General features: G+C 50.2%; 8 protein-coding genes across 8 annotated transcripts; 4 read left to right on the forward strand and 4 right to left on the reverse strand.

The window, feature by feature from the left end:
- Positions 1–77: 77 nt before the first annotated feature.
- Positions 78–2,119, forward strand: AtWU_05576 (putative C6 transcription factor Prf; the record flags this gene model as incomplete). Its single annotated transcript, XM_035500686.1, has 4 exons — positions 78–557; positions 620–1,111; positions 1,162–1,416; positions 1,472–2,119. 4 exons carry the CDS (start codon positions 78–80, stop codon positions 2,117–2,119), a joined length of 1,875 nt encoding a protein of 624 aa, XP_035356579.1.
- A 339-nt stretch (positions 2,120–2,458) lies between these two features.
- AtWU_05577 (WD repeat-containing protein) lies at positions 2,459–3,732 on the reverse strand (the record flags this gene model as incomplete). Its single annotated transcript, XM_035500687.1, has 3 exons — positions 2,459–3,154; positions 3,236–3,548; positions 3,620–3,732. The coding sequence occupies 3 exons, from the start codon at positions 3,730–3,732 to the stop codon at positions 2,459–2,461; spliced, it is 1,122 nt and encodes a 373-aa protein (XP_035356580.1).
- A 793-nt stretch (positions 3,733–4,525) lies between these two features.
- On the forward strand, positions 4,526–6,140 carry AtWU_05578 (ribonuclease P protein subunit p40; the record flags this gene model as incomplete). The annotated part of the gene is made up of 7 exons (XM_035500688.1): positions 4,526–4,669; positions 4,791–4,923; positions 5,004–5,066; positions 5,121–5,222; positions 5,286–5,432; positions 5,500–5,839; positions 5,918–6,140. The coding sequence occupies 7 exons, from the start codon at positions 4,526–4,528 to the stop codon at positions 6,138–6,140; spliced, it is 1,152 nt and encodes a 383-aa protein (XP_035356581.1).
- A 312-nt stretch (positions 6,141–6,452) lies between these two features.
- Positions 6,453–11,650, reverse strand: AtWU_05579 (bifunctional ATP-dependent DNA helicase/ssDNA endodeoxyribonuclease DNA2; the record flags this gene model as incomplete). Its single annotated transcript, XM_035500689.1, has 5 exons — positions 6,453–8,971; positions 9,032–9,293; positions 9,343–9,837; positions 9,892–9,987; positions 10,043–11,650. The coding sequence occupies 5 exons, from the start codon at positions 11,648–11,650 to the stop codon at positions 6,453–6,455; spliced, it is 4,980 nt and encodes a 1,659-aa protein (XP_035356582.1).
- Positions 11,651–12,342: 692 nt separating this feature from the next.
- On the forward strand, positions 12,343–12,803 carry AtWU_05580 (uncharacterized protein; the record flags this gene model as incomplete). Its single annotated transcript, XM_035500690.1, has 2 exons — positions 12,343–12,590; positions 12,716–12,803. 2 exons carry the CDS (start codon positions 12,343–12,345, stop codon positions 12,801–12,803), a joined length of 336 nt encoding a protein of 111 aa, XP_035356583.1.
- A 394-nt stretch (positions 12,804–13,197) lies between these two features.
- Positions 13,198–14,305, reverse strand: AtWU_05581 (carbon-nitrogen hydrolase family protein; the record flags this gene model as incomplete). Its single annotated transcript, XM_035500691.1, has 5 exons — positions 13,198–13,554; positions 13,616–13,694; positions 13,750–14,033; positions 14,119–14,211; positions 14,294–14,305. The coding sequence occupies 5 exons, from the start codon at positions 14,303–14,305 to the stop codon at positions 13,198–13,200; spliced, it is 825 nt and encodes a 274-aa protein (XP_035356584.1).
- A 284-nt stretch (positions 14,306–14,589) lies between these two features.
- On the forward strand, positions 14,590–17,743 carry AtWU_05582 (exosome catalytic subunit DIS3; the record flags this gene model as incomplete). The annotated part of the gene is made up of 2 exons (XM_035500692.1): positions 14,590–14,785; positions 14,838–17,743. 2 exons carry the CDS (start codon positions 14,590–14,592, stop codon positions 17,741–17,743), a joined length of 3,102 nt encoding a protein of 1,033 aa, XP_035356585.1.
- A 230-nt stretch (positions 17,744–17,973) lies between these two features.
- On the reverse strand, positions 17,974–19,577 carry AtWU_05583 (MCT family MFS transporter; the record flags this gene model as incomplete). Its single annotated transcript, XM_035500693.1, has 2 exons — positions 17,974–19,284; positions 19,356–19,577. The coding sequence occupies 2 exons, from the start codon at positions 19,575–19,577 to the stop codon at positions 17,974–17,976; spliced, it is 1,533 nt and encodes a 510-aa protein (XP_035356586.1).
- Between the last annotated feature and the right edge of the window lie 1,455 nt (positions 19,578–21,032).

The following is a 21,032-nucleotide window of genomic DNA, read 5'->3' on the forward strand; positions in this document are numbered from 1 at the left end:
CAATCGAGATCTGTATCCGCCTTCTAATGCTATACAGGACTGCGATATATTTCAAGAAGATACATCCCCGACTTCCCATGATTCACCGCCCAAGGTATTTGGCAGCTGCAAGCCTTGCTCCTGCTTCACGGCCTCCTATATGCTTACAGTACATGATTTGGTGCCATGCGGCGTCTGTCACGGACAAGTATTCCAGTCTTCACAGTATTTTCTACGAGCGGGCTCGCAAGTACGCCGAATTGGACGAGTTAGAAGGTCTTGGTGAGCGTGTGGTGTCTATCGCACATTGTCAGACCTGGGTACTCATCGGCACATATGAGTTCAAAATGATGTTTCTTCCTCGAGCGTGGCTGAGTGTTGGAAAAGCTGCCAGACTGGCGACGATGCTAGGTCTATGTGGTATAGATGAAGATGGTCTGAACGTCAAACAGACCTTGCCACCTTCCAAGGACTGGTCTGAAAAAGAAGAGCGAAGGAGAGTATTTTGGATGGCTTTCTGTCTCGATAGATACGCAAGTGTCGGTACTGGATGGCCTGTCTCGTTTGATGAAAGAGATGTCAGTTGCTCCAGCGTATGCTTCAATGTCCGGGAACAGTCTTATCTGACTGAGCTCGATAGATCTTCACGAATCTTCCAGCGTCTGAGGAATCATTCATGGATAACAACCCGCAACAAACTGGTCGTCTCGCAGACATACTGATAACCGGGAATATTTCCACAATGTCAACTTTTGCAGGAGTCGTGATACTAGCTTGCATGTTCGGGAAGAATGTCGCACATCTGCATCGACCTGATCCCCAAGATAATGAACATGATCTCACTGGACTGTACTGGCAGCGGCATCGTGCATTTGATAATCTCCTACTCCACTTTGCGCTCTCCATGCCAAGTCATCTGCGGCTGACAGTCTTGACGACCGATCCGAACATTATATTCTGCAACATGGCTATCCACACAGCAACGATCTGTCTGCATCAAGGGGCAATATTCGTAGCGGAAAAGAATAAAATGCCAGAGCAGATCGCCACCGAGAGTAAGCGACGGTGTATACTAGCTGCCGATCAAATCTCCAACATAATGAAGATGATCATTCATCTAGATCTGAGTGTTGTCAGTTATATCATGACTTCTAGCTCTCTGGACATGCTAACAGGAAGCAGATGGACCCATTCATGGCGTTTTGTATCTACGTGGCCGCGCGGGTCTTCATCCAATACCTGAAATTTCGCCCCAGTGACTCCGCTGCACGTTCATCTCTACAATTTGCCTTTTCTGCCCTCGATGCCTTCAAAGAAAAGAATCCGCTAGCAGAACCATTCGTCATGCAACTTGAACTTGATATTGGTGGAACTGCTTTTGGAGATGTTCGCGCTTCGAAAAGGATGTGTATCGCGTCCCATATACCGCAGAATATGGTAAGCATGCTTGCTATAGCCGTGAAGACGATCTGCTGATCAGCGACCACCCTAGACTTGCGCGAACAATACACAAACTGCAAACCAATCAAGAGGCCAGGATGACAATACAACCCCAGATCACCCTCAAAGGACTTCTGGATCCACGCCCACTGAATATGCAATTCAACAAACTTCCACTGAAACGCCACCAGGCCGACCAAGCACAACGATTCACAGCGGCTCCAAAACATCCACTCATGCAGCACCGACCAGAAATGGCAATAATATTCCAAACTTGGATACGAACATGTCTTCTACATCCAACGGCAACACCAACACCCAGCAGTCAACCAACTCCATACCCTCACAGCTAGCTTCCACTCTGAACAACCCCGCCTACTTGGGACCAGCGACATACCCCTCATCCACACAAGTCCCTATACAGCCAGAACTATTCTCCCCCAGTGTCTTCGCTCCGTTCCAATACGAAACCAACACTGCCTTTCCTAGCCAGTCAACTCAGCTCGATCCCACGAGATCCGAAAACCCCCTCACTACCGACCCTACATGGAATACCTCAGAAAATCCTATACCTGATCTCAGCGACGGAAGCCTAGTCAATAACCCGCCTAACGGCCCCGAAGCTCTCAGCGACGCTCAATGGGCATTATTCGCCTCAGGAGGTTGGGAGTCGTGGCAGGGGTTGAACTTCATGCCTTGAACTTTAGCTTGAGCACAGCAGAGTGTCTGATGATGTGATCTACGATATATAGACGACTAACGATTGGTGTTGAGTATACTCTGAGTGTTTACCTCTTCGACAAACTTGTCGAGTGTAGCACGTTTACATCTCCTGGACAGGATTCGCAATGAACCGATCCAATATATCAAAACAAGCACACGAATGACCTCTATACAAGACATGCAATGCCATGCTTAATATCTACCGTAAACATCATAAACTCAAATAAAACATCCGACGCACCAAACGCCACAACACACACATACACAAAGATGCGAAAATAGATATCAACTCATCAAATCAAAATACTAACCATCTCTACAAATTCCCACCCGCAGCCCCTACAATCCTCAATCCGCCCGGCCCCGACCCATCCGCAGTAGTAGAATACGCAAGCCAATACCTCGAAGGATGCCACGCGACAGCCGGAATCCCCGAATTGGCATTGCCTCCCGTAGGAACGGTATGAACACTCTCGCCCGTTTCCGCATGGAAGATCTCCAAACCATTACCGCCACAGCCTACTTCGTCACAAGCACCGCAGATGAATCTACCGTCGAAGCTCCAGCTCACGCCGCGCACGGCTCCACCGTTGTTGCTCGAAACAGTGCGCTTGCAGATCCAGTCTGTTGTATCCCATAGCGAGATGAGGGCGTCGCTGCCCCCGACGGCGAGGTAGCGACCTGTGGGTGCTAGGGAGATGGAAAGGCAGGCGGATGTATGGGCGTGGAGGGTGTGAAGGACGTCAAAGGACGGGTAAGAGATGATTTTGACGGTGCCTTCGCCGGTTGTGGCGAAGAGGTGGAGGTCGGGGGAGGAAGGGGTGGAGATGTGGTGTGAGAAGGTTGTTGCGTTTGTTTGAATGGGTTGGGGATGTGGTTCTAGGGCTGTGTAGATTGATGGTATGAAGGTGGGCTTTTGTTGCTGTTGGGTTGCTGCGGCGTTGGGTGGTCCGTCTGGGTGGATGGTTGGGGTGGATGGGGATTCGACGGAGATGGGTATGAGGGTGTCGTCCTACAGATGGTGGGCATTTGGTCAGTTGTTAAGTCTCTGGTGCTGAGCGCATCTGCTTTGTGCTCGTGGGTGTTCGCTCACCTTCCTACCAACAATCATTACCCTTCCATCAGCAGACCAGGACAGGGTGAATGCCTCGCCTCCAACGTCTAGACGACTGACGCAGGTCTTTGACCGGACATCCCAAACGCGAACGGTTCCATCCGTAGAGCAGCTAGCCAGCTCGGAGTCTCGAACAGGGTTGAACACGACTTTCTCAATTCCAGCAGTATGGCCGCGCAGTTCGGTGGAGTATTTCACTTGCGAGCGCTCAGGGTTCCAGATTCGAAGGGTACGGTCTGCGGATCCGGTGGCAATAAGCTGACCGGTAGGGTTCCATGCTATTGTGCGAATTCTAGATTGCTCAGCGCCCTCCATCAGTATGCGTTCTCTTTCATGAGAGTAATTTGTCGGATGGGCATTTACGTATGAGAACCAGGACCACGAGCAGCAGGATCATGGTAGTTTTGTGTTTTTAGGCCACCAAACGCAAGACCAAATCGGTCTTTTGGGAGCAGGTTCCGTCGAGGAGGCGCCATTGTCAAGGTAGTACTTGTGTAATTGTTGCTGCTGCTGGCGGGTTCGCGATTGCGGCAGCAGCAGCGTGGACTGATGCCCCGCGGGGCTGTGAATGGCGGAGTGGAGAGAGATTCCTTGCCAATAAAATGGCAAACTGGTCTTCAGTAACGAAAGTATTTTCTTAGAGCAATTGGAAAATGACGCTGTCGAATTGCGGGGAGATTTGGAAGTGCTCCTGCGCGCGATGTTCGATCGATGCCCGCAGAGACCGGGAGGCGCGTTCGTTGATTGGCTGGAGCTCGGCGATAGAAGATCAGAATTGAGATGACATAATGCTGGCACTCGCCAGTTGGCTAGGCTCCTGATCAGGAATACAGTTTTAGTCGTTGAGAATCATGAGTCCTTATGAAGTTCAGGAAAAGCCTTGTTTTTGATTTATAGTTCGGCAAATTGCCCGATTCATGCAATAACACAATCTCTTGGTAGGATTGCCCCGAACGTGCAATCAGTATATGGTCAGGTGACCTAGCGGAACATTCCAAGCAGCAATTATCTTGCATATCAACCAGTAGTATACGACGGAACTATACAGGAACTTTTTGCATCTGCGTGCTTGACTCCATCAGATATTCCTGGTTGATGCATCCCGCCTTCTATTAGCCCTCTAGTGCGAATCGAGCAGATCTTGTATAGGGCCGAAAATTCTCTCCGGGCTCAACCACAGATTTCGTCTACCGGTATCTGAGACTTGAGCTTGACAGCCGACGGCCTGATCGACGAATAGTCAGGCTTTGTTATATTCTTCTAAGGACTATGCTCGACTTTGAGGATGACGCGTCTAAGCGCGAAAAATGCTACACCACCATAGGCCAACTGCCTGCTTTTATCGATCCTAAGCAGCCACCCACGAAACGGTCCCCATTCTCAGCCATCCTTGGCCATCCATATGTCCACAGAGTAAGACACCCTGTGTTCTAGATATGATCCCTAGACTTTTATGTTGTCTGTTTGTGCTGTGACAGTTCATCATATGCACGCTGGCACAATATCAGAGAAATGCTAACTAGTCGCTGTGCAGGTTGAAGTCATTCTGCCCAAGGACATCTTGTCATATGTGCAACCCCAGCTGCAAAACTTGCGATATGCGAGAGTGTTCATGTCGCTATCTTCTTTGCTAGAGGGTGACTTTTTCAATACTTATATCAAGACCGGTAATTATTGCTTTTTTTTCGCCTCTCGTTGCCTCGCTGGTGCACTAAGACCGAATTAGTAGCTAACATACATGGTACAGGGAATATCCTCATGATATCAGAGGGACGCTCAGGCTCAGACAGTGTCTTCACACTCAAAGATGGTCTATAGTCCCCGGCTATGTTTTCCTAGCCTACTCAGCTAACAGCCCCCCTAGGCATCTTGAAATTGGAGTTGAGCAAAGAAATCTTCGAAAGAACAGGGCTTACAGGGAAGCCTGTTCGCAGCGGAGGAAGAAAGCATGCAAAAGAGAGGTTCAGTACGTGCTCTCCATACCATGTCCCCCAGAGAAGACATGCTGACAACAAGCCCTGACAAACAGTCGTGGAAATCAACCTTCGGCTTCCGTCCATGCTTCACGGCAAGAAGGGCTTCGAGAGAATCGTATGGGCTTTCAAGAACGTCTTGAACCAATCAGTAGCCTGGCTATTCTTCGATCTCACAACTAGCTCGGGTGGCGTTTCCGAAGGTACTATACGTCATTAAGCACCCCTCTGCGAATTATCTTTCAGAGCTATACACTAAAACACAAGCAGACGACCCCTCCCTAAAGGGAAACCAGCCCCAAATCATCAATTGCCAGCCTATTATCACCGAGCACTCCAGTATCCTTGTTCCCCCTCTCCCTGGACCAGAAATCACAGACGAGTCCCGCGAAGCAGCAGAACTAGAAGACCACTGCAACGAGCTCTCCGAGTGGCTTGCAATGGTATCCCTCGAATCGCCTCGCGTATCCGTCTATGACGATGTGGATCCCTATCTATGTCGTTACAGTGTACCCGATTTGGATAATGCAAAGTCCACCAATCTTGTCAGCCTGAAGTGGCATGGACTTGTCCCGTCTCGTTGGATCATCGAACTATTGGTCGCGATATTGTATGTTCCACATACCTTGCTATGGAATTTATCTGATATTGGATGACCTGCTAACTTGCCTTTTCTGTGCGTTTTTAGGAAGGAAACTGCTCCCAAGTCTATCGCCCCGTACGCTTGGTTCGCGCTTTCTGCGAGTGCGCTGGGAAGAGAAGCCGTGGAGGCACGCGATGGGTACACGGTTATGGTGCTTCCGACACATGTGCCAAAGCAAGATGTTTTTGGAGTGCAGACAGATGGTTCGTCTAAGGGTGGTGGTCGGCACTTTATATGTTGGGAGTACGTCGGTGCTTCGATTCTATGAACTGTCTTATGCTAGTATACATACCGTTGTCGAGTGGGCTCAGGAGTTACTATTCTTCGATACTATACCCCAAATCTAAAAAGCACTTACTACATTCTTGGCACCAAGCACGTACTCAGGCTTATATAGTCCAAATTATAATATTCTTCTGTCCTATTGAAGTTGTCCTGCATGTCCGTTGGTATCCAATATCATATTCCCTTGGGGCTTCCATTTAACCATCCATCCCAAAGCCCATACCCAATACACGCCAAACGATATTACACATCTATCCAAACAGAAAAGAAGTATTGACCATGACATAGGTCACAGTTATCCGATAAGATCATTGACCATGTCCTGCAGAACAGGTCGATTGCCAAGTACTCTACCACCGCTCATCAACTTAGCGCCCCTTTTAGCAGGTTTCTTCAAGCCAGTCGGCGATAGTCGAGACTGCACAGGACCAGAAGGACTGCGAGTCGTCTTCCTGGCCGACACGGGGCTCTTGCTCTTCTTTGGACTAGGTGTAGATTTGTCCGGACAGGATTGCGATAGAACCATTTCGGATTCGAAAATATGATCCGTCATGGCATCTCTAGGCAAGTCATAAATCCATCCTCGCTCTTGGACTAATTTCACGTATTTTCCTAGGAGCTCGTTTCCATCGCGTAGAGTACTCTTACTTCCGACAACGAGAAGCTTGGTCCGTGCTCTGGTGAATGCGACATTGACGCGTCTCCAGTCACGGAGAAGGTCACCAACGTTCTTGTCAGCGTTGCTCCGCACGCAACTAAGGATGATAACCTCTTTGTCTCGGCCCTGGAACTTGTCTGCTGTGTGCATCTCAAGATCCGGTAGGTAACGGCTGAGGTTCTGTTTTAAGAGCGAGAGTTGGCTTCGGTAGAGCGCTATGACACCTATGCTGCGTGCCGGAATGCCGCTGGAAATGAATGCTTCAACGAGTCGGCTGCAAATGGTTGCTTCAGTAGGGTTCACAATCCGTGAACCGTTTGCTACATCCAATGCAGGTATGGAAAGCGTATCCGTGTTAACAAGTCGAGTTTTGGCAGACGGTTCGACCAGATCTTTGAGCCAGCAACGACCCTGGCTTGTACCCAAGCAAACCTGTCGCTGACTATGAGGTTGGGGGAAGGTGCTGGGATGATGTTGCTTGAGACCGCCAATATTGGGGATATTGAGCGAACGCACTGCAACATCTGCAGTCCCACATTTGAGACGACCAGAATAGATGAGAGTATTAGATAGAAGCATAATGTCCTCACACATTCGATACTGGTGTTCCAGATTGACAACAGATTCGGGGTGTGAGTCAGACAGCAATTTGAAAAGACTGACATCCAAGCCACCTTCTTGGGCCTCCTTGTTCTGCACCAGCGGAGGCAGTTGATAGTGGTCACCAACAAGGATAAATGTCCTAGCCATTCGAATAGGCCCTAGACATACGGGAAGCGTGATTTGGGAAGCCTCATCAACAATACAATAGTCGAACATGCGTTGGGAAAAGATACCATGGCTGACCCCGAGGCAGGTAGTCGCCACCACTTGCGAATCTTCATAGGAGGCTTTCAGCTCTTCCATTGTGGTTTTAGGCACCGCTGCCAAGTCTGCAAACTGCTGAACATCAGGATGTACTTTTGCAGGAGCCCCAATTCGCAAGATACGGAAGTTGTCATCCTTGATTTTCAGTAGGATGTTATCAACCGCTGTGTGGGTGTATGAAGTCAACAGGACGCTCTTTCCCTGTGCCACCAAGGCACGAATGATATGAGCAATGGTGGTGGTCTTGCCAGTACCAGGCATTCCAAGGACCAAGGCATAATCTTCAGCCCTCATGACCTTGTCAATGGCTTGTCTCTGATCGACATTCAAGGCTGCCTTGTCGAATTCAGACAAGGTATATGCAGATGCCGTGGTCTTGAAAGCGGGTGCCTCCCGTTGAACAATCAGCCGCCTCAGTTGTCTAGCCTGAAATAGATCCCGTTCCATCATGGAAACCAGGTTCGTTCGGACAATTGCCATGCCGTTGCTGAATTCGTCCTTGTCTAAACGGTAGACCGGCTCTTCGTCCGACTCAGCCGGTGACGGGGAGGCACCGTCCTCGAGTATCTCCATTATACCCCTGAATGACTGGTTACGCTCCGCATCAAATCCTCTAGCTCTCGTTCTGGCGTTATGTAGCCGCCTGTCTACCGCGACGGTGATGTGTCTTCGGCTGACTTGCACAACGTATCCGTTTGCAAGAGCAAAGTGGCCCTTCTCATCAGAAACCACGATAGGTTCTCCAAGTGTGAGTTGGGATTCGGTAAACGAAAATGATGAATGTGGTTGCTTTTTGACGAAGGTATAGCGATAGCGGTTGATCTTGGGCCCATCTTTATCCTCGTAGGAGGAACTAGGGTCGATGACGACATTGCCAAAGCATCGGCCCAGAGCCTCGCGCTCGCTACTAAGCATGGTCCAAAGCTCGCGTTTGAATCGGATCATGTTCTTTTCCTCCTTGGTCAACAAATCATCCCATTTACGAAAGAAGTCGCGATCATCAGAAGTCAGGTGGTCCATAGCGTTGACAAAGTCATCCCCAAGACCGCTAGTTTCACCGTCACCATCATCTGCAAGCTTATGGTAGATAAAACAAGGTGTCTTTGAGTAGCACTTGTTGCAAAATGAGGACCTTTTGGCCATCGGTGGCAGGTGCGTTCTCTGGCGCATATATCCGACTATGCGATTCCGCTGCTGGATCATCTGTAGGAGCTCATGCCGGATACCACGAATGCGGAATATTTTCGTTGTTTCGAGGTAATATAACAATCCAAACGTACACTCCACATCTACAGGAACGCATCAGTTTCTATCATTAAGGGAACTGAACACCGGTGGGGTTTTCTTACCGTAGCGATCAGAAAGCAGCAAAGTATACAGGGCTGTCTGTGCCCTGTGGGCCTGATTTGTATCCCTATTGCCTGTCTTGAGCTCAAGTGGTATGATCAGGTTTTTATCGCTTTCGCCGTCATGACAAGCGACTTGCACAGTGGCATCAACGTTTCCTTTGAGTCCGTACATTGGAGACCAAATATGCTCCTCGACTTCAAGAAGCTTATTGATACTTAAACTCATCTTGGAGCTGCCACGATCCTCAACCAATGATTCTGCCTTTAATTCAGTTAGCACCACTACCACGAAATGAGGCCGGGTCACGTACACTTGGCTTTACCCTGAGGAACCGCTCTGCCCAGGCTTGCACACCCGGTATTCGACTCATGATATATTCAACAGCCTCCGGAATAGTCATGCGGATCAAGTATAGATCCTCAATGCGCTTGACAGTAACGCCTTCAATCAGAGTCCTTAGCGAGTTCGTATCCCATTTGTTGAGCTTGATTGCTTCTTGAAACACCTCATGAAAAATGTTCCCAAAGACTTGCGCTTTTCCTAGATCGGACGTGTATTTGATACGATCCTGCAAGACGGCGCGGCGCTGGCAACTAATTGAGTCTGCTACGACAGTTGCAGAGACCAGGTGGTCCGGATGGAGTATAACCATGTTCCTAGAATCATCCACGATGCAATGTCCTGTGGCATCGAAATCTCCGATTAAGTGAATGTATGACTCCTTGACGCATGGGCACTCGCACCAGGACTCTCGAAGGATGACGACTTTCTTTTCCTTCGTCCTCTCATCTTGTACAGAAAGCACCTTTTTCTTGCTGTCAGTGGCAATGCAAAGCTGTTATTTTCGATGGTGTCTGACCTGTTCTGGCTGAACGCGCCCTTTGAGGGTTTTATACGCAGACTCGGCAATATCAACAATCAAGTAACGCTTGATGGCTTGTCGGCTTCTAACGTTCTATATATGGGGCTTAGTAAGTATGTAACACATGAACCCACTAAGAATGACAAACATCGTTTGATGCACCTGCTCCTGAATGCACCATGGATCGTTCGATGGCCTCTATATCCAAGCCATCGTCGTCAAATTCATCACCAAAAGATGCATCCTGTTCTCCTTTCTTCTGAATGGACGCTTCGGACATCGCGCTAGGATAATACCCAGATTTTGCTCCGGGAATTGGTTGTCTAGAAGCTGCTGACCCCGTAGAAACAGGCTTTGCCATATCCGTGCTCTGCGACTTCTCGCATTGAGCGAGAAGATCCTCCATACCGTCCGATAGACCATCAAAATCATCGTCAAATTCATCAGCATCAAGGGTATCAACATCATTAGTCGGTTTATCCACATTAGTTTTCATAGTCACTGCATCAGTCTCTCTCCATTCCTTAGTTGAGGCGCAGGCCTCTGTCGAAGCCTCATTTTTCGCAAGTCCATCACTCAGAGCTTTGTCTTTAAGGTGAGAGGAACCGGCATCCACAAATGGATCCATTGAGGCTTCGGCGAGATCGAAGAAGTCCTGGTCAAATTCATCGTCCCCGTAATCCGATGAGGACTCTTCCAACGGTTTCCTGTCTTCAGGGGCAGCATGAATGATTCTGGGCTCTTGCACTTGGCTGGTTTTCTTCGAGGCTTGAGCTTGGCTCTTTCTATCCTCTGTCGGGGATTTTGACCTACTACGCCGGCCTTGGTTGCGTGCTGGTATAGGAGACGAGTCAGTTGTGTCCGGTAGCGGCACGGGTGCCTTTTTCAACGTCTTCTCGATTTCCTCCACGAGAGAACTGATCTTGGGGCCTTGATAGTTTCCCGAGTTGACAACATTGCTCCTTGTCCTTGAGAATATGCTTCGTCCCGTACCAAAGTTTTCCTTGTCGATCCTTCTTCGCTTGGCTTTTGAACTGGGCCATTCTGCCATACAGCTGTTTGATCGTCTGAGACCTGAAGAGTCTCGGCTGGTGCGCACTGACGCTGGCGTTTGCGGGGAAGAAGAGAGGAGATTTGTGAAGCGCGGTCGAAGTATCTCACCATTGCCGTTGGCAAGGGTCTTGCTCACATAGCTGTTCCACAGGTCGGCGGCGAGGTCATGCTGCGGAGTCTTCTGGAGTGTCTGAGAATTCTGCAAGTCAAGAGATCCTTTACGCCTGCTCTTCGAAGTCCCTGCCAGGGGAGAGCTAGTCGGGGATGAGCTGTGGCGGCGCTTTTTACCATGTGCAGGCGTCTGGGACATTCTATCAGGATTTGAGCTTGCGGGCACATGCTGCCAAACAACGTAATCTTCTGGGGTAAATTCCGGCATAGGAGCATAGATGAAAGCATCCTCTGCATTGTTGATAAGGTCCGCTAGAGGGATCCTATTTCCTGGAGTGTGAGGGCATTCTCTCGGTGCCTTTGGTTCTGCTACCTCCGCCGTTTGATTTTGATTATTCTCATTCGATTTCCCGGGTTCCATCACTCCATTCAACCAAGACGTCTGGTTCTCCTTGTTCGCATGGCCAGGTGCTAAGCTAGTCTTCTGAGGAGGCTTGTCAGGAGTTGGTCCATTTTGTTTATTGTACCGAAAAGCATTCAATTTCGACCGTGATTGCGAAGATACTTTGTACGAGCCGTTGCCTGTGTTCATCGTGTTTATAGTTGGCGTTCTTCGGGAGCTGGGGGGCAATGGGGCATCTCGAGAAGAAAGGCCTAGGCGGTTAGCAAGAGTATATCAAGTGGATCCTCAATCATTCGAATGATCCCGCGAACAATAGGTAGTTACCTTTATTTTATCGACTGACATCAGAGTTCCATGCCAGGCGAGTCATAAGTGACAGGTTCAAGACAGAGTGCTAATGCAGATCAGAGTTGGTTCGATGCACGCAATAGTAGCAATGCCGATGCGCGATATGCGATAAGCCAATCTAATTGGTCTCGAACGCGTCGCGCGTCGAGTGCTCCTGCCTCAGGCATACACTTATTAATGCCTGTGACATCAGGCCGAAAGGCGGCAGGGAAATTTGCCTGTTCGGGCCTAGCGGCAGAATCCCAGCAGTCATCGGCCTTTTGCGGCTTCTGAACATCAACCGCTTGACCGTCACATCACCCCTCCACCTGCCGCTCCTGCCGCTCCAACGAAAGCAGTGATATTTGAAATCACTCAATTGGGTCGACTATTGTCGTCGCTGGTCGAACGGATTCCTAATTTCGGCATACCAATCCAGCGGTCGTTGCCTCGCCATACCCGACAGGGATCCTCACCCGCCACCGCCTGTCCCTTATCATCCACGTTGAAAACTAGGGGTTTTTGATTTACAACAGACCCTCCGCACATTCACAATGTCCGCTCGTCCGTTGTCGCATTGCCTCCGCGCTCGCTGTGTCCCCCGCCGGGCCCAGAACATCCAGGGCTTCTCGACCCGCAGCAACCTCCGCGGTGACCACTATGACCCTCCTACCGGCTACCTGTTTGGCCTCAAGCCCGGCCAGAAGTATGTGAAGGAGGGCTGGGAGAACATGTGGTACTATGGATTCATCGGCAGTCTTCTCGTTGCCGGTGTCGCATACGTCTTCAAGCCAGACACTTCGTATGTTCAATCCCTCTCCCTCGTGTGACAGTTGAAGTGGATTGTCTAAAGCTCTTTCTGCGCGTCACGACAATGCCTTTCACTGTATCAGCAGAGTCGAGGATTAGATGCTGACATGACCACAGGATACAAACATGGGCTTTGGAAGAGGCTCGCCGGCGGCTGGAGGCCGAAGGCATTCTGGAGGACCCTGACAAGGTCCAGCGCAAGTAAGGTGCTTTGGTCCGGAAATATCTTGTACTTTGTACATAGAGCGGTCGGGCGTGGAAAACAATCTTCGTTCGAGTGGTGTCAATAGGCACATTACGTCCGACCCTAGACAGGGCTTTTCTATTTCATTTCACTGTTCGCCTCCAATTTCCTGCGTGTATCTGTCATTCTATATCCTGAATCTTTTCGTTGACATGCTTGCAATGTTTCAAAAACGGGAGAAATAGATGTCTGTACCTTATACATGGGTTGTATGATGTGTATCTCGGTTTTCGGCTACGTTCACACTGGATAGCAACCTATCAATTGGTGTTATACAACAAGGAAACGGTAATGATAGTATGTATGGTGTAATAGTTACAGATATCGTATGTACTGAGTCAAATGCCATGATCATCTATACTTCTGGGTATATATCCGTCCTTCTGAGTAGCGGCATCTCTCTCCTGACTTTAGCAAGGAGATCTAGATCAATGTCCGCAACCGCGATCTGCGGCTCCTGGTATTCATCGTCAAGCTTAGCAACAACTTCGCCCCATGGGTTGATGATCATGGAATGTCCGTAGCTTCTCCTCTTTTCATTGTGAGGCCCAGCCTGAGCTGCGGCAATCACATAGGACTGTGTTTCTATAGCTCTGGCGCGTAAAAGGGTCTCCCAATGCGCTGTCCCGGTAGGAACCGTGAAAGCTGATGGGTATGTGATAATTTGGGCGTTCTGTCTTTTGAGAGCCAGACTAATCTCAGGAAAGCGCAGCTGTGTAAGGTTAAACGTGAGCAAGACGCCTTGCGATAGAAGTTGGCTGCTTCCGGCTTACATCAAAACAAATAGACAAGCCTACTCGCCCAACGGGCGTCTCGAAAGGCGGTAGTATCTCCATCCCCTTCTCAACGCTCCTTCATTTGACATTAGCCAAGTTCGATCAAACTGCATCCACTTAGTAAAACTCACGCGCTTTCCTTCAATACTGGTCCACCCTTGATGTCCACATCGAATAGGTGGACCTTCTGGTAGCGTTGTGTGATGTCGCCCTTTTCATTGATCCAAACGAGGGTGTTCTTAATCCTACCATTCGACGCCGGTTCGTGTATCCCTACATTGATGTGCAGATTGGCCAATTGTGCCTCTTTTTGGAGACCCAGTACAAACTCGCTGTCTTGTACAGAGCGTGCCAGTGAGATAGTCTCTGCGGGCGATGATGCGATATAGTCCGCAGCCTCGGGAAGAAACAATGCCTGGTAATTTGTTAAATCGATGCTAATACTGATCATAATCAAGCCTGAAACGACCTGTGGGCGAACAAATACTATAGGAACTTACCTTAGCTCCAGCTGCGGCTGCCTTGCGTACCAGCGTCTTGCATTGCGTCAAGTTGGCCGCTAGACTTCCAGTCGAACATAGTTGCCCCACGGCCTGTGATGAGGGAAATATATCATATCAGTGAGAACTCCGCAAACACAATGAAAAGCCATCTAGTGAGGCATTAAGCGCTTACTGCGAGAACCATATTTATAAAGTAATAGCCGCTTGGATTCTGTAAATTAAGAGTAGAAAGTCTACGGAGGACCCAGAGGTTGATGGCGGAACATAGCAAGCTTATCAAGAGAGAGCCCATGGCGATGCCCGTCGGCACTCGGCAGACTTTCCCGATCCGGACCAACATCTGGATCCCGCTTCAGCAAGCGGATCCAGATCTGAGCAAACGTCACGGAGTGCATCAACGGCCTGAAAAAAAGATTTGGGTCGCAGAATACAACGACCTGCCAGGAGCGTGGTCACTATACAGTCAATATGAAAAGTTTACGGCGTGACTTCTCGTCGAATCCGCAGGCAGCAAATGTCACCAGCAAAGTCTTCGTGAGATCCACGAAAAGCGGAAAAGTTCAAAAGATCGTTCGCGAACTTTACCTCAGACAAGACATTCCTTGCTCGTCAAAGCTTTGCTCGACATGTGCCTCTACTGCGCCAGCGGATGCTAATGGAAATAGTGAGACAAGCAGATTGAACTTTTGCTTAATTTGATGGCTAATGCGACACAGTCACGCCTTTCGTGCTCTCGGAGCAGCCCGCGGGCACCAGCGCTTTCCCCCGCGGCCACTACCTTGTCCCCGATACGAATGCCTTGCTGAATGGCATGGATCTTTTCGAACATACCGGAGCTTTCTACGATGTTATTATCCTTCAAACCGTCCTCGAAGAACTGAAGAACCAGTCCCTACCCCTCTACAACCGCCTGCTCTCGTTGATCAAGACCGACGAAAAGCGGTTCTACCTCTTCTTCAACGAGTTCCGACTGGAGACCCACGTCCGCAGAGGGCCCGATGAGTCGATAAATGACAGAAATGACCGAGCTGTGCGAACAGTGGCCAAGTGGTATGCGGAACATCTCAAGGCCACGGTGAAGAAGGGGAAGAAGAACGACATCCCGGCTATCGTTGTCATCACGGACGACAAGGAAAACTTGCGCAAAGCAAAGGAGGAAGATGTTACCGCATTGTCACTGTCAGACTATGTGTCTGGCCTGGAGGACTCGGATAGGCTACTTGATATGATCAACGAGTCTCGTGAGGCAAGGGAAGCGAAGGGCGCACGCGGCGAACTTTTCTATCCCGAATACTACTCAATGTCTAAGCTCATGACAGGCATTAGAGCTGGAACTTTGCACCAGGGAGTCTTCAATGTTTCGCCTTACAACTATCTGGAGGGCTCTGTCAATGTTCCGGCGTTCGACAAGCCTTTGCTCATTTTGGGTCGTGATAACAGTAACAGAGCCATCTCTGGGGATGTTGTTGTTATTGAAGTACTTCCCAAGGACCAATGGAAGTCGCCATCTACCAAGATCGTCGATGAAGAGGCGGTCACAAAGAACGACAACCCTGATACCGATGATACCGAGGCAGTGGTGTCGGAGAGGGAACGGAAGGCCTTGCAAGAAGAGGTCAGGAAAGCTCATGGGAAAAGCTCGGAGGGAAAGCCGCAACCGACAGCCAAGGTGGTTGGAGTCATGAAACGCAACTGGCGTCAATATGTCGGACATGTCGATGCCGGTTCGGCAGGTGCTCAGGCTAGCAGCGGTCGCCGTCAGCAGACCGTCTTCGTCCTTCCTATGGACAAGCGTGTACCAAAGATCCGAGTCCGTACTAGACAAGCTGGTGATCTTATGGGTCAACGTATTCTTGTCACCATCGACGCCTGGGATCGCGATTCCCGATACCCCACCGGCCATTTCATTCGCTCACTAGGAGAACTGGAGACTAAGGGTGCGGAGACAGAGGCTCTGCTCCTTGAGTATGACGTTCAGTACAAGCCATTCCCGAAGGCTGTTCTCGACTGTCTTCCCGCCGAGGGTCATGACTGGAGGGTACCGGCTAGCAAGGATAATATTGGCTGGAAGGGACGGAGGGATCTGAGAGATCTCCTCATCTGCAGTATCGACCCCCCAGGCTGTCAAGATATTGATGACGCGCTTCATGCACGGCCATTACCGAACGGCAACTTTGAAGTCGGTGTCCACATTGCAGATGTCTCTCACTTCGTCAAGCCGAACAATGCAATGGACCTGGAGGCCAGTCTCCGTGGAACAACAGTCTACCTAGTCGACAAGCGTATCGATATGCTGCCCCATCTTCTCGGTACAGACCTTTGTTCCCTCAAGCCCTACGTCGAGCGGTACGCTTTCTCCGTCTTGTGGGAGATGACGCCCAACGCAGAAGTGGTATCTGCAGACTTCACCAAATCGGTCATTCGCTCTCGTGAAGCCTTCAGTTACGAGAAGGCCCAGAAGCGCATTGATGATCCTACGCAGAAAGACGAACTTACCGAAAGCATGCGCACTCTGCTCCGCTTCTCTAAGATTCTCCGACAGAAGCGCATGGACGCGGGTGCACTGAACCTCGCCTCGCCAGAAGTCCGCATCGAAACCGACAACGACGAGGTGGGCGATCCTCTCACGGATGTTAAGACGAAGGCCATGCTCGAGACCAACAGTCTTGTTGAGGAATTCATGCTTCACGCCAACATTACAGTTGCTTCCAAGATCTACAGCACCTTCTCCCAGACCGCCATGCTCCGACGCCACGCCACCCCTCCCCCGCAAAACTTCGAAGAGCTTATCAACCAACTCACCAAGAAGCGCGACATGAGACTGGACGTGTCTAGCTCCCGTGCCCTCGCCGACTCCCTTGACCGTTGTGTTGACGAAAAGAACCCCTTCTTCAACACCCTGGTCCGCATTCTCGCCACTCGTTGCATGACATCCGCAGAGTACTTCTGCGCAGGCGCCCACGCAGAGTCCGAATTCCGTCACTACGGTCTAGCCTCACCCATCTACACACACTTCACCTCCCCCATCAGACGTTACGCAGATCTCTTGGTCCACCGCCAACTCGCGTCAGCAATTGGCTATGAGGGCGAAGATGGCCGCGCCGTCGTAGAGGGAGTGATGACCCGGAACAGACTCGAAGATATCTGCCGGAACATCAACTACCGTCATCGCAATGCCCAGTTCGCCGGCCGTGCCAGTATCGAATACTACGTTGGACAGGCGCTCAAGGCACGCGGAGAGAAGATGGCCGCCGATGGCGTGGACGGAGGCATCGAAGAGGAGGGCTACGTCATGCGTGTCTTCGAGAACGGCGTTGTCGTATTCGTTCCCCGATTCGGTATCGAGGGCGTGGTTCGCTTGGAGGATTTCGTCCTTCCGGATGACGCTGCTCTCCGCACCGTGGACGAGCGACGGGAACTGGTGACGCGCCGACAGAGCGACTTCGACAATGAAGAGTACACTCTTCGCGTTTCCAACAAAGGAAACTCCGAGTCGGGGCCCAGCATGTCTGTGGAACTGTTCCAGAAGGTCAATGTCAACGTCAGCTCCGTGAAGGAAGAAGGTGGTCGCGGCGCAGGAAAGAGGCGGGTTAGAATCCTGATTCTGGGAAGCGATGCCTAGACTGGAGAGAAAAGTTACTAAGATAATGACATGACTACAATCTTTCTGATTTGCAAAATTTACCATGACTAGAAGGTGTCTATCGGTGCTTTATGTAGAATCATTGTATGTATGTATGTATGTATGTATGCCTTTATGTACTTCTATGCTAGTCTAGAATGGTGATCTAGACATCCTATGCTATCTAGTCTAGTCTCTTGTAGCGTCTTCTTCCTTCTCGTCTAGACTGATCATACTCTCCTCAAGGCCACCATCTGACGCAGCAAATGAAACGGCGACCAGAGTTGAGTCTCCTTCATTCCCGATGCGGGTATCCCAGGTGAAGGATCATATTCTTCTCCCTTCTGTGCAGGTTCCTCCTCATCCTTCTTCTCTATACTAGCCGGAACCATAACACCAGGTGCCGCACCCTCCTTCTTTTCAGACCGCACAAGCTCCCCTATCTTCCATCCTCGCACGAGCCACAAACACGCCGCACCACCAATGTACATGAACCCCGTAAAGATCTGCACTCTCAGGTACACCGAGTCCGTAGATCCATTATCCCTCAGCACAAGCGCAATAGCCTCCGACACAGTAGTAGGCGGTACCAAAACCAGCCACGTAATGCTCAACCCACTAGGGAGGTCTCGCAGACCGATAATCTCCGCCAGCACAGGGGTAACGGTCGCCCAGTAGGTTCCTGCAACAGTGCCGACGAGGACAGCGAAAAAGCAGACCACGCCCATACTGCGAGCGAAGATCCAGATTACCAGACAGAACAAACCACAGAGGAATGTTAGGAACGTGGCGATATTAATCCGACCTAGCTTATCACTGAACATGCCCACGATGGGGCGCCCGAGGCCCTGGCCCAGGTTGAGCAGGGCGCTGACGATACTGCCCTGATGGGAGGAGAGACCGACGGAGAGGGCGAAGTTGGCGAGGCTGAAAAGCACGGCGACGTAGCCTAGCATGCTGAAGATGCCCCATCCTAGGAAGAGGAGGAATTCGGGACGCTTGAGTAGGGGTAGGGAGAAGGCGTGGTGACGGCTTCCGATGTCTTTGTTTCGGTCTCTGAGGAGGTTGGCGCATACTAGGTTGACGACGCAGGCGATGATTCCTAGGATTCGGAATGCCCAGCTTAGGCCGAGTCGGGGGATCATGGCGCCTACGGCTAGGGAGTAGATTAGTCCCCCTATGCCGGAGCCGGCTGCATTGATGCCCATTGCTAGACTGCGACGGCGGTGGAACCATTGAGGGGTTATGCCTACGCTTCCGACGAAGAGGAAGCCCATCCCCCAGCCGAAGCAGACGCCTTGGCTAAGGAAGATGTGCCATAGTTCGGTAGCGAAGGATGAGCCGATTAGGGAGAGGGTTTCGAAGAAGACCCCGAGGTTTAAAACTAGGCGGGTGCCGCAGATGTGGATGAGGTGTGTGGCTAGAGGAGCTACTAGGAGAGCACAGGAGATGCTCAAACCGCCGGTGAAGGCGTAGGCCAGGGCAGAACCTTTGGCAAAGACATTGTGCGAGAGGTAGTAGGAGAGAAAGACGCCGTAGCTCTAGATATCGGGACAAATGCGTGTGTGTGTGTTAGTCTCTGTATCGGAGCAAATGATCCAGAATAACCAACGCTGTTGATTCCCCACGTGTGCGCATTGATCCAGAAGACGCAAGCGACACAAACCCAGCCATAGCCACCGTCTGGTACGATGTCTTGTTCATATTTGGTCTCCGCATCTTTGGGAGCCGAATCCTGTTGTTGTTGCTCCTGTACTTGCGACAGGGGATCTAGATTTGGAGTCTCATCGTAATCTCGAGAATGGATGATGTCGATTGGCGTATTATCTGCCATTTCGAGATGAACAAGAATTAAGATAGGTCAGGAGAATATAGCGCGCTGCTCTAGACCACAGCTGTTAACTTCCAGGTACGGCATCGAGGACGCTATCGAACATTCACATGAAGCCTCCAGCAGTAGCCAAGAAAGTCAAGTGGTAGAGCAAAACAGAAGTCGAGCGGGGATAGAGATCGAAGAACCGCATGGCGCCGGTTTTATGGCAAGGGTCCAGGAAAACCGAAGGCCTAAAGTGCCGATGTGTCATAGAGAGCCCGAAAAGAAACAAGATCCTCGGTCATACCAACCAGTTAGTGAGCCCTCGGCCATAAGCGGTTCGGTGATTAGTGCGAGAACTCAGTCTGTGACTGGTTTGTTGATTGGGTTTAAGTCCATCCAGGATTGAGGAAGATAGCGCCCATGGGTCCAGTTAGCGCAACCGTCGTGCCGATTGACCCGTGCGGAGTCTGGGGGAACACGAGGCGGTCCACCCATGATAGTAAACAGTTTTGAGCTGCAGGCTCATATGAAGTGGTTAGATAGATTTGTTGGCGATAGATCAACTGTGTATGTTTGATGCTATGAATTCAGGTATTCCGTATGGGTCCTCCTTGGACATCCATACATGTGCATGCTCCTGCCTTAAGCTAGTAGCTAACGTTGGGGAAGTGCATGATAAGGACTGGCAGTACCCATGTTCTATCCTTGTAGCACTTTGGATTATTACTTATGGCAGAATATTCCGTCTCATGTTATGTTAGCAGCTCCCACCAGCTTCAATTACAGAAGGACACAGCTGCTTACGGTTCCGTCACTTGCGATCACACTAATTGTACGCGCATCATGTCAGTTAGATATATTTGGGCTTGCAGTATTTGTTACTATTCCCAGCAAGCATATTTTGACTGTTCGGGCTGTTGATATGCCCATGCTTTCAGGCACTCTGATTGACCGTCCTCTCATGCTGGAAGGTTGAGAGGCTTTGTTACTTCCGTCGGTAGTGAAGTGAGACGGGCTTGCTAAGGTATTGTTTCTGTGCACCAGAAGGTGTAGCTTTCTCAAGTGTCTGTACTTGATACTAGGGCAGTAGCATCCACAGAAGAAGAGTTGGTCATGTCAAGCCAGGTTACACAGACGCATACTGCGAGGCATAAGTCGATCTGAGGGATTCAACGACGCGAATTGGTCAATGTGTCGTATCCAAATCTGCATAAATGACCCACAATTTTTTTGCATTTCCATTCCCACCCACGCAGGCGGACATTTAACCTGTTCATCTTATAGAGAGCAGATAAGAGGACTGAATGCACCAGTACTAATGCTCTATCAGATCCATCGTGACTACCAAAAGGGGAATAGAATGTGGGATGTGATGAGTCAGCACGGCCCCGCGTTGCCTTGAGAACCGGAACTTGATGTTTGCAGTGTTTGGTTGGGCGCTTTGTTGTCCCTCGGCGGGATTGATTGATGGCC

The sequence above is a fragment of the Aspergillus tubingensis genome, assembly GCF_013340325.1.
Source record: "Aspergillus tubingensis WU-2223L DNA, scaffold_7, whole genome shotgun sequence".
In the NCBI taxonomy this organism is placed as follows: Eukaryota; Fungi; Ascomycota; class Eurotiomycetes; order Eurotiales; family Aspergillaceae; genus Aspergillus; species Aspergillus tubingensis.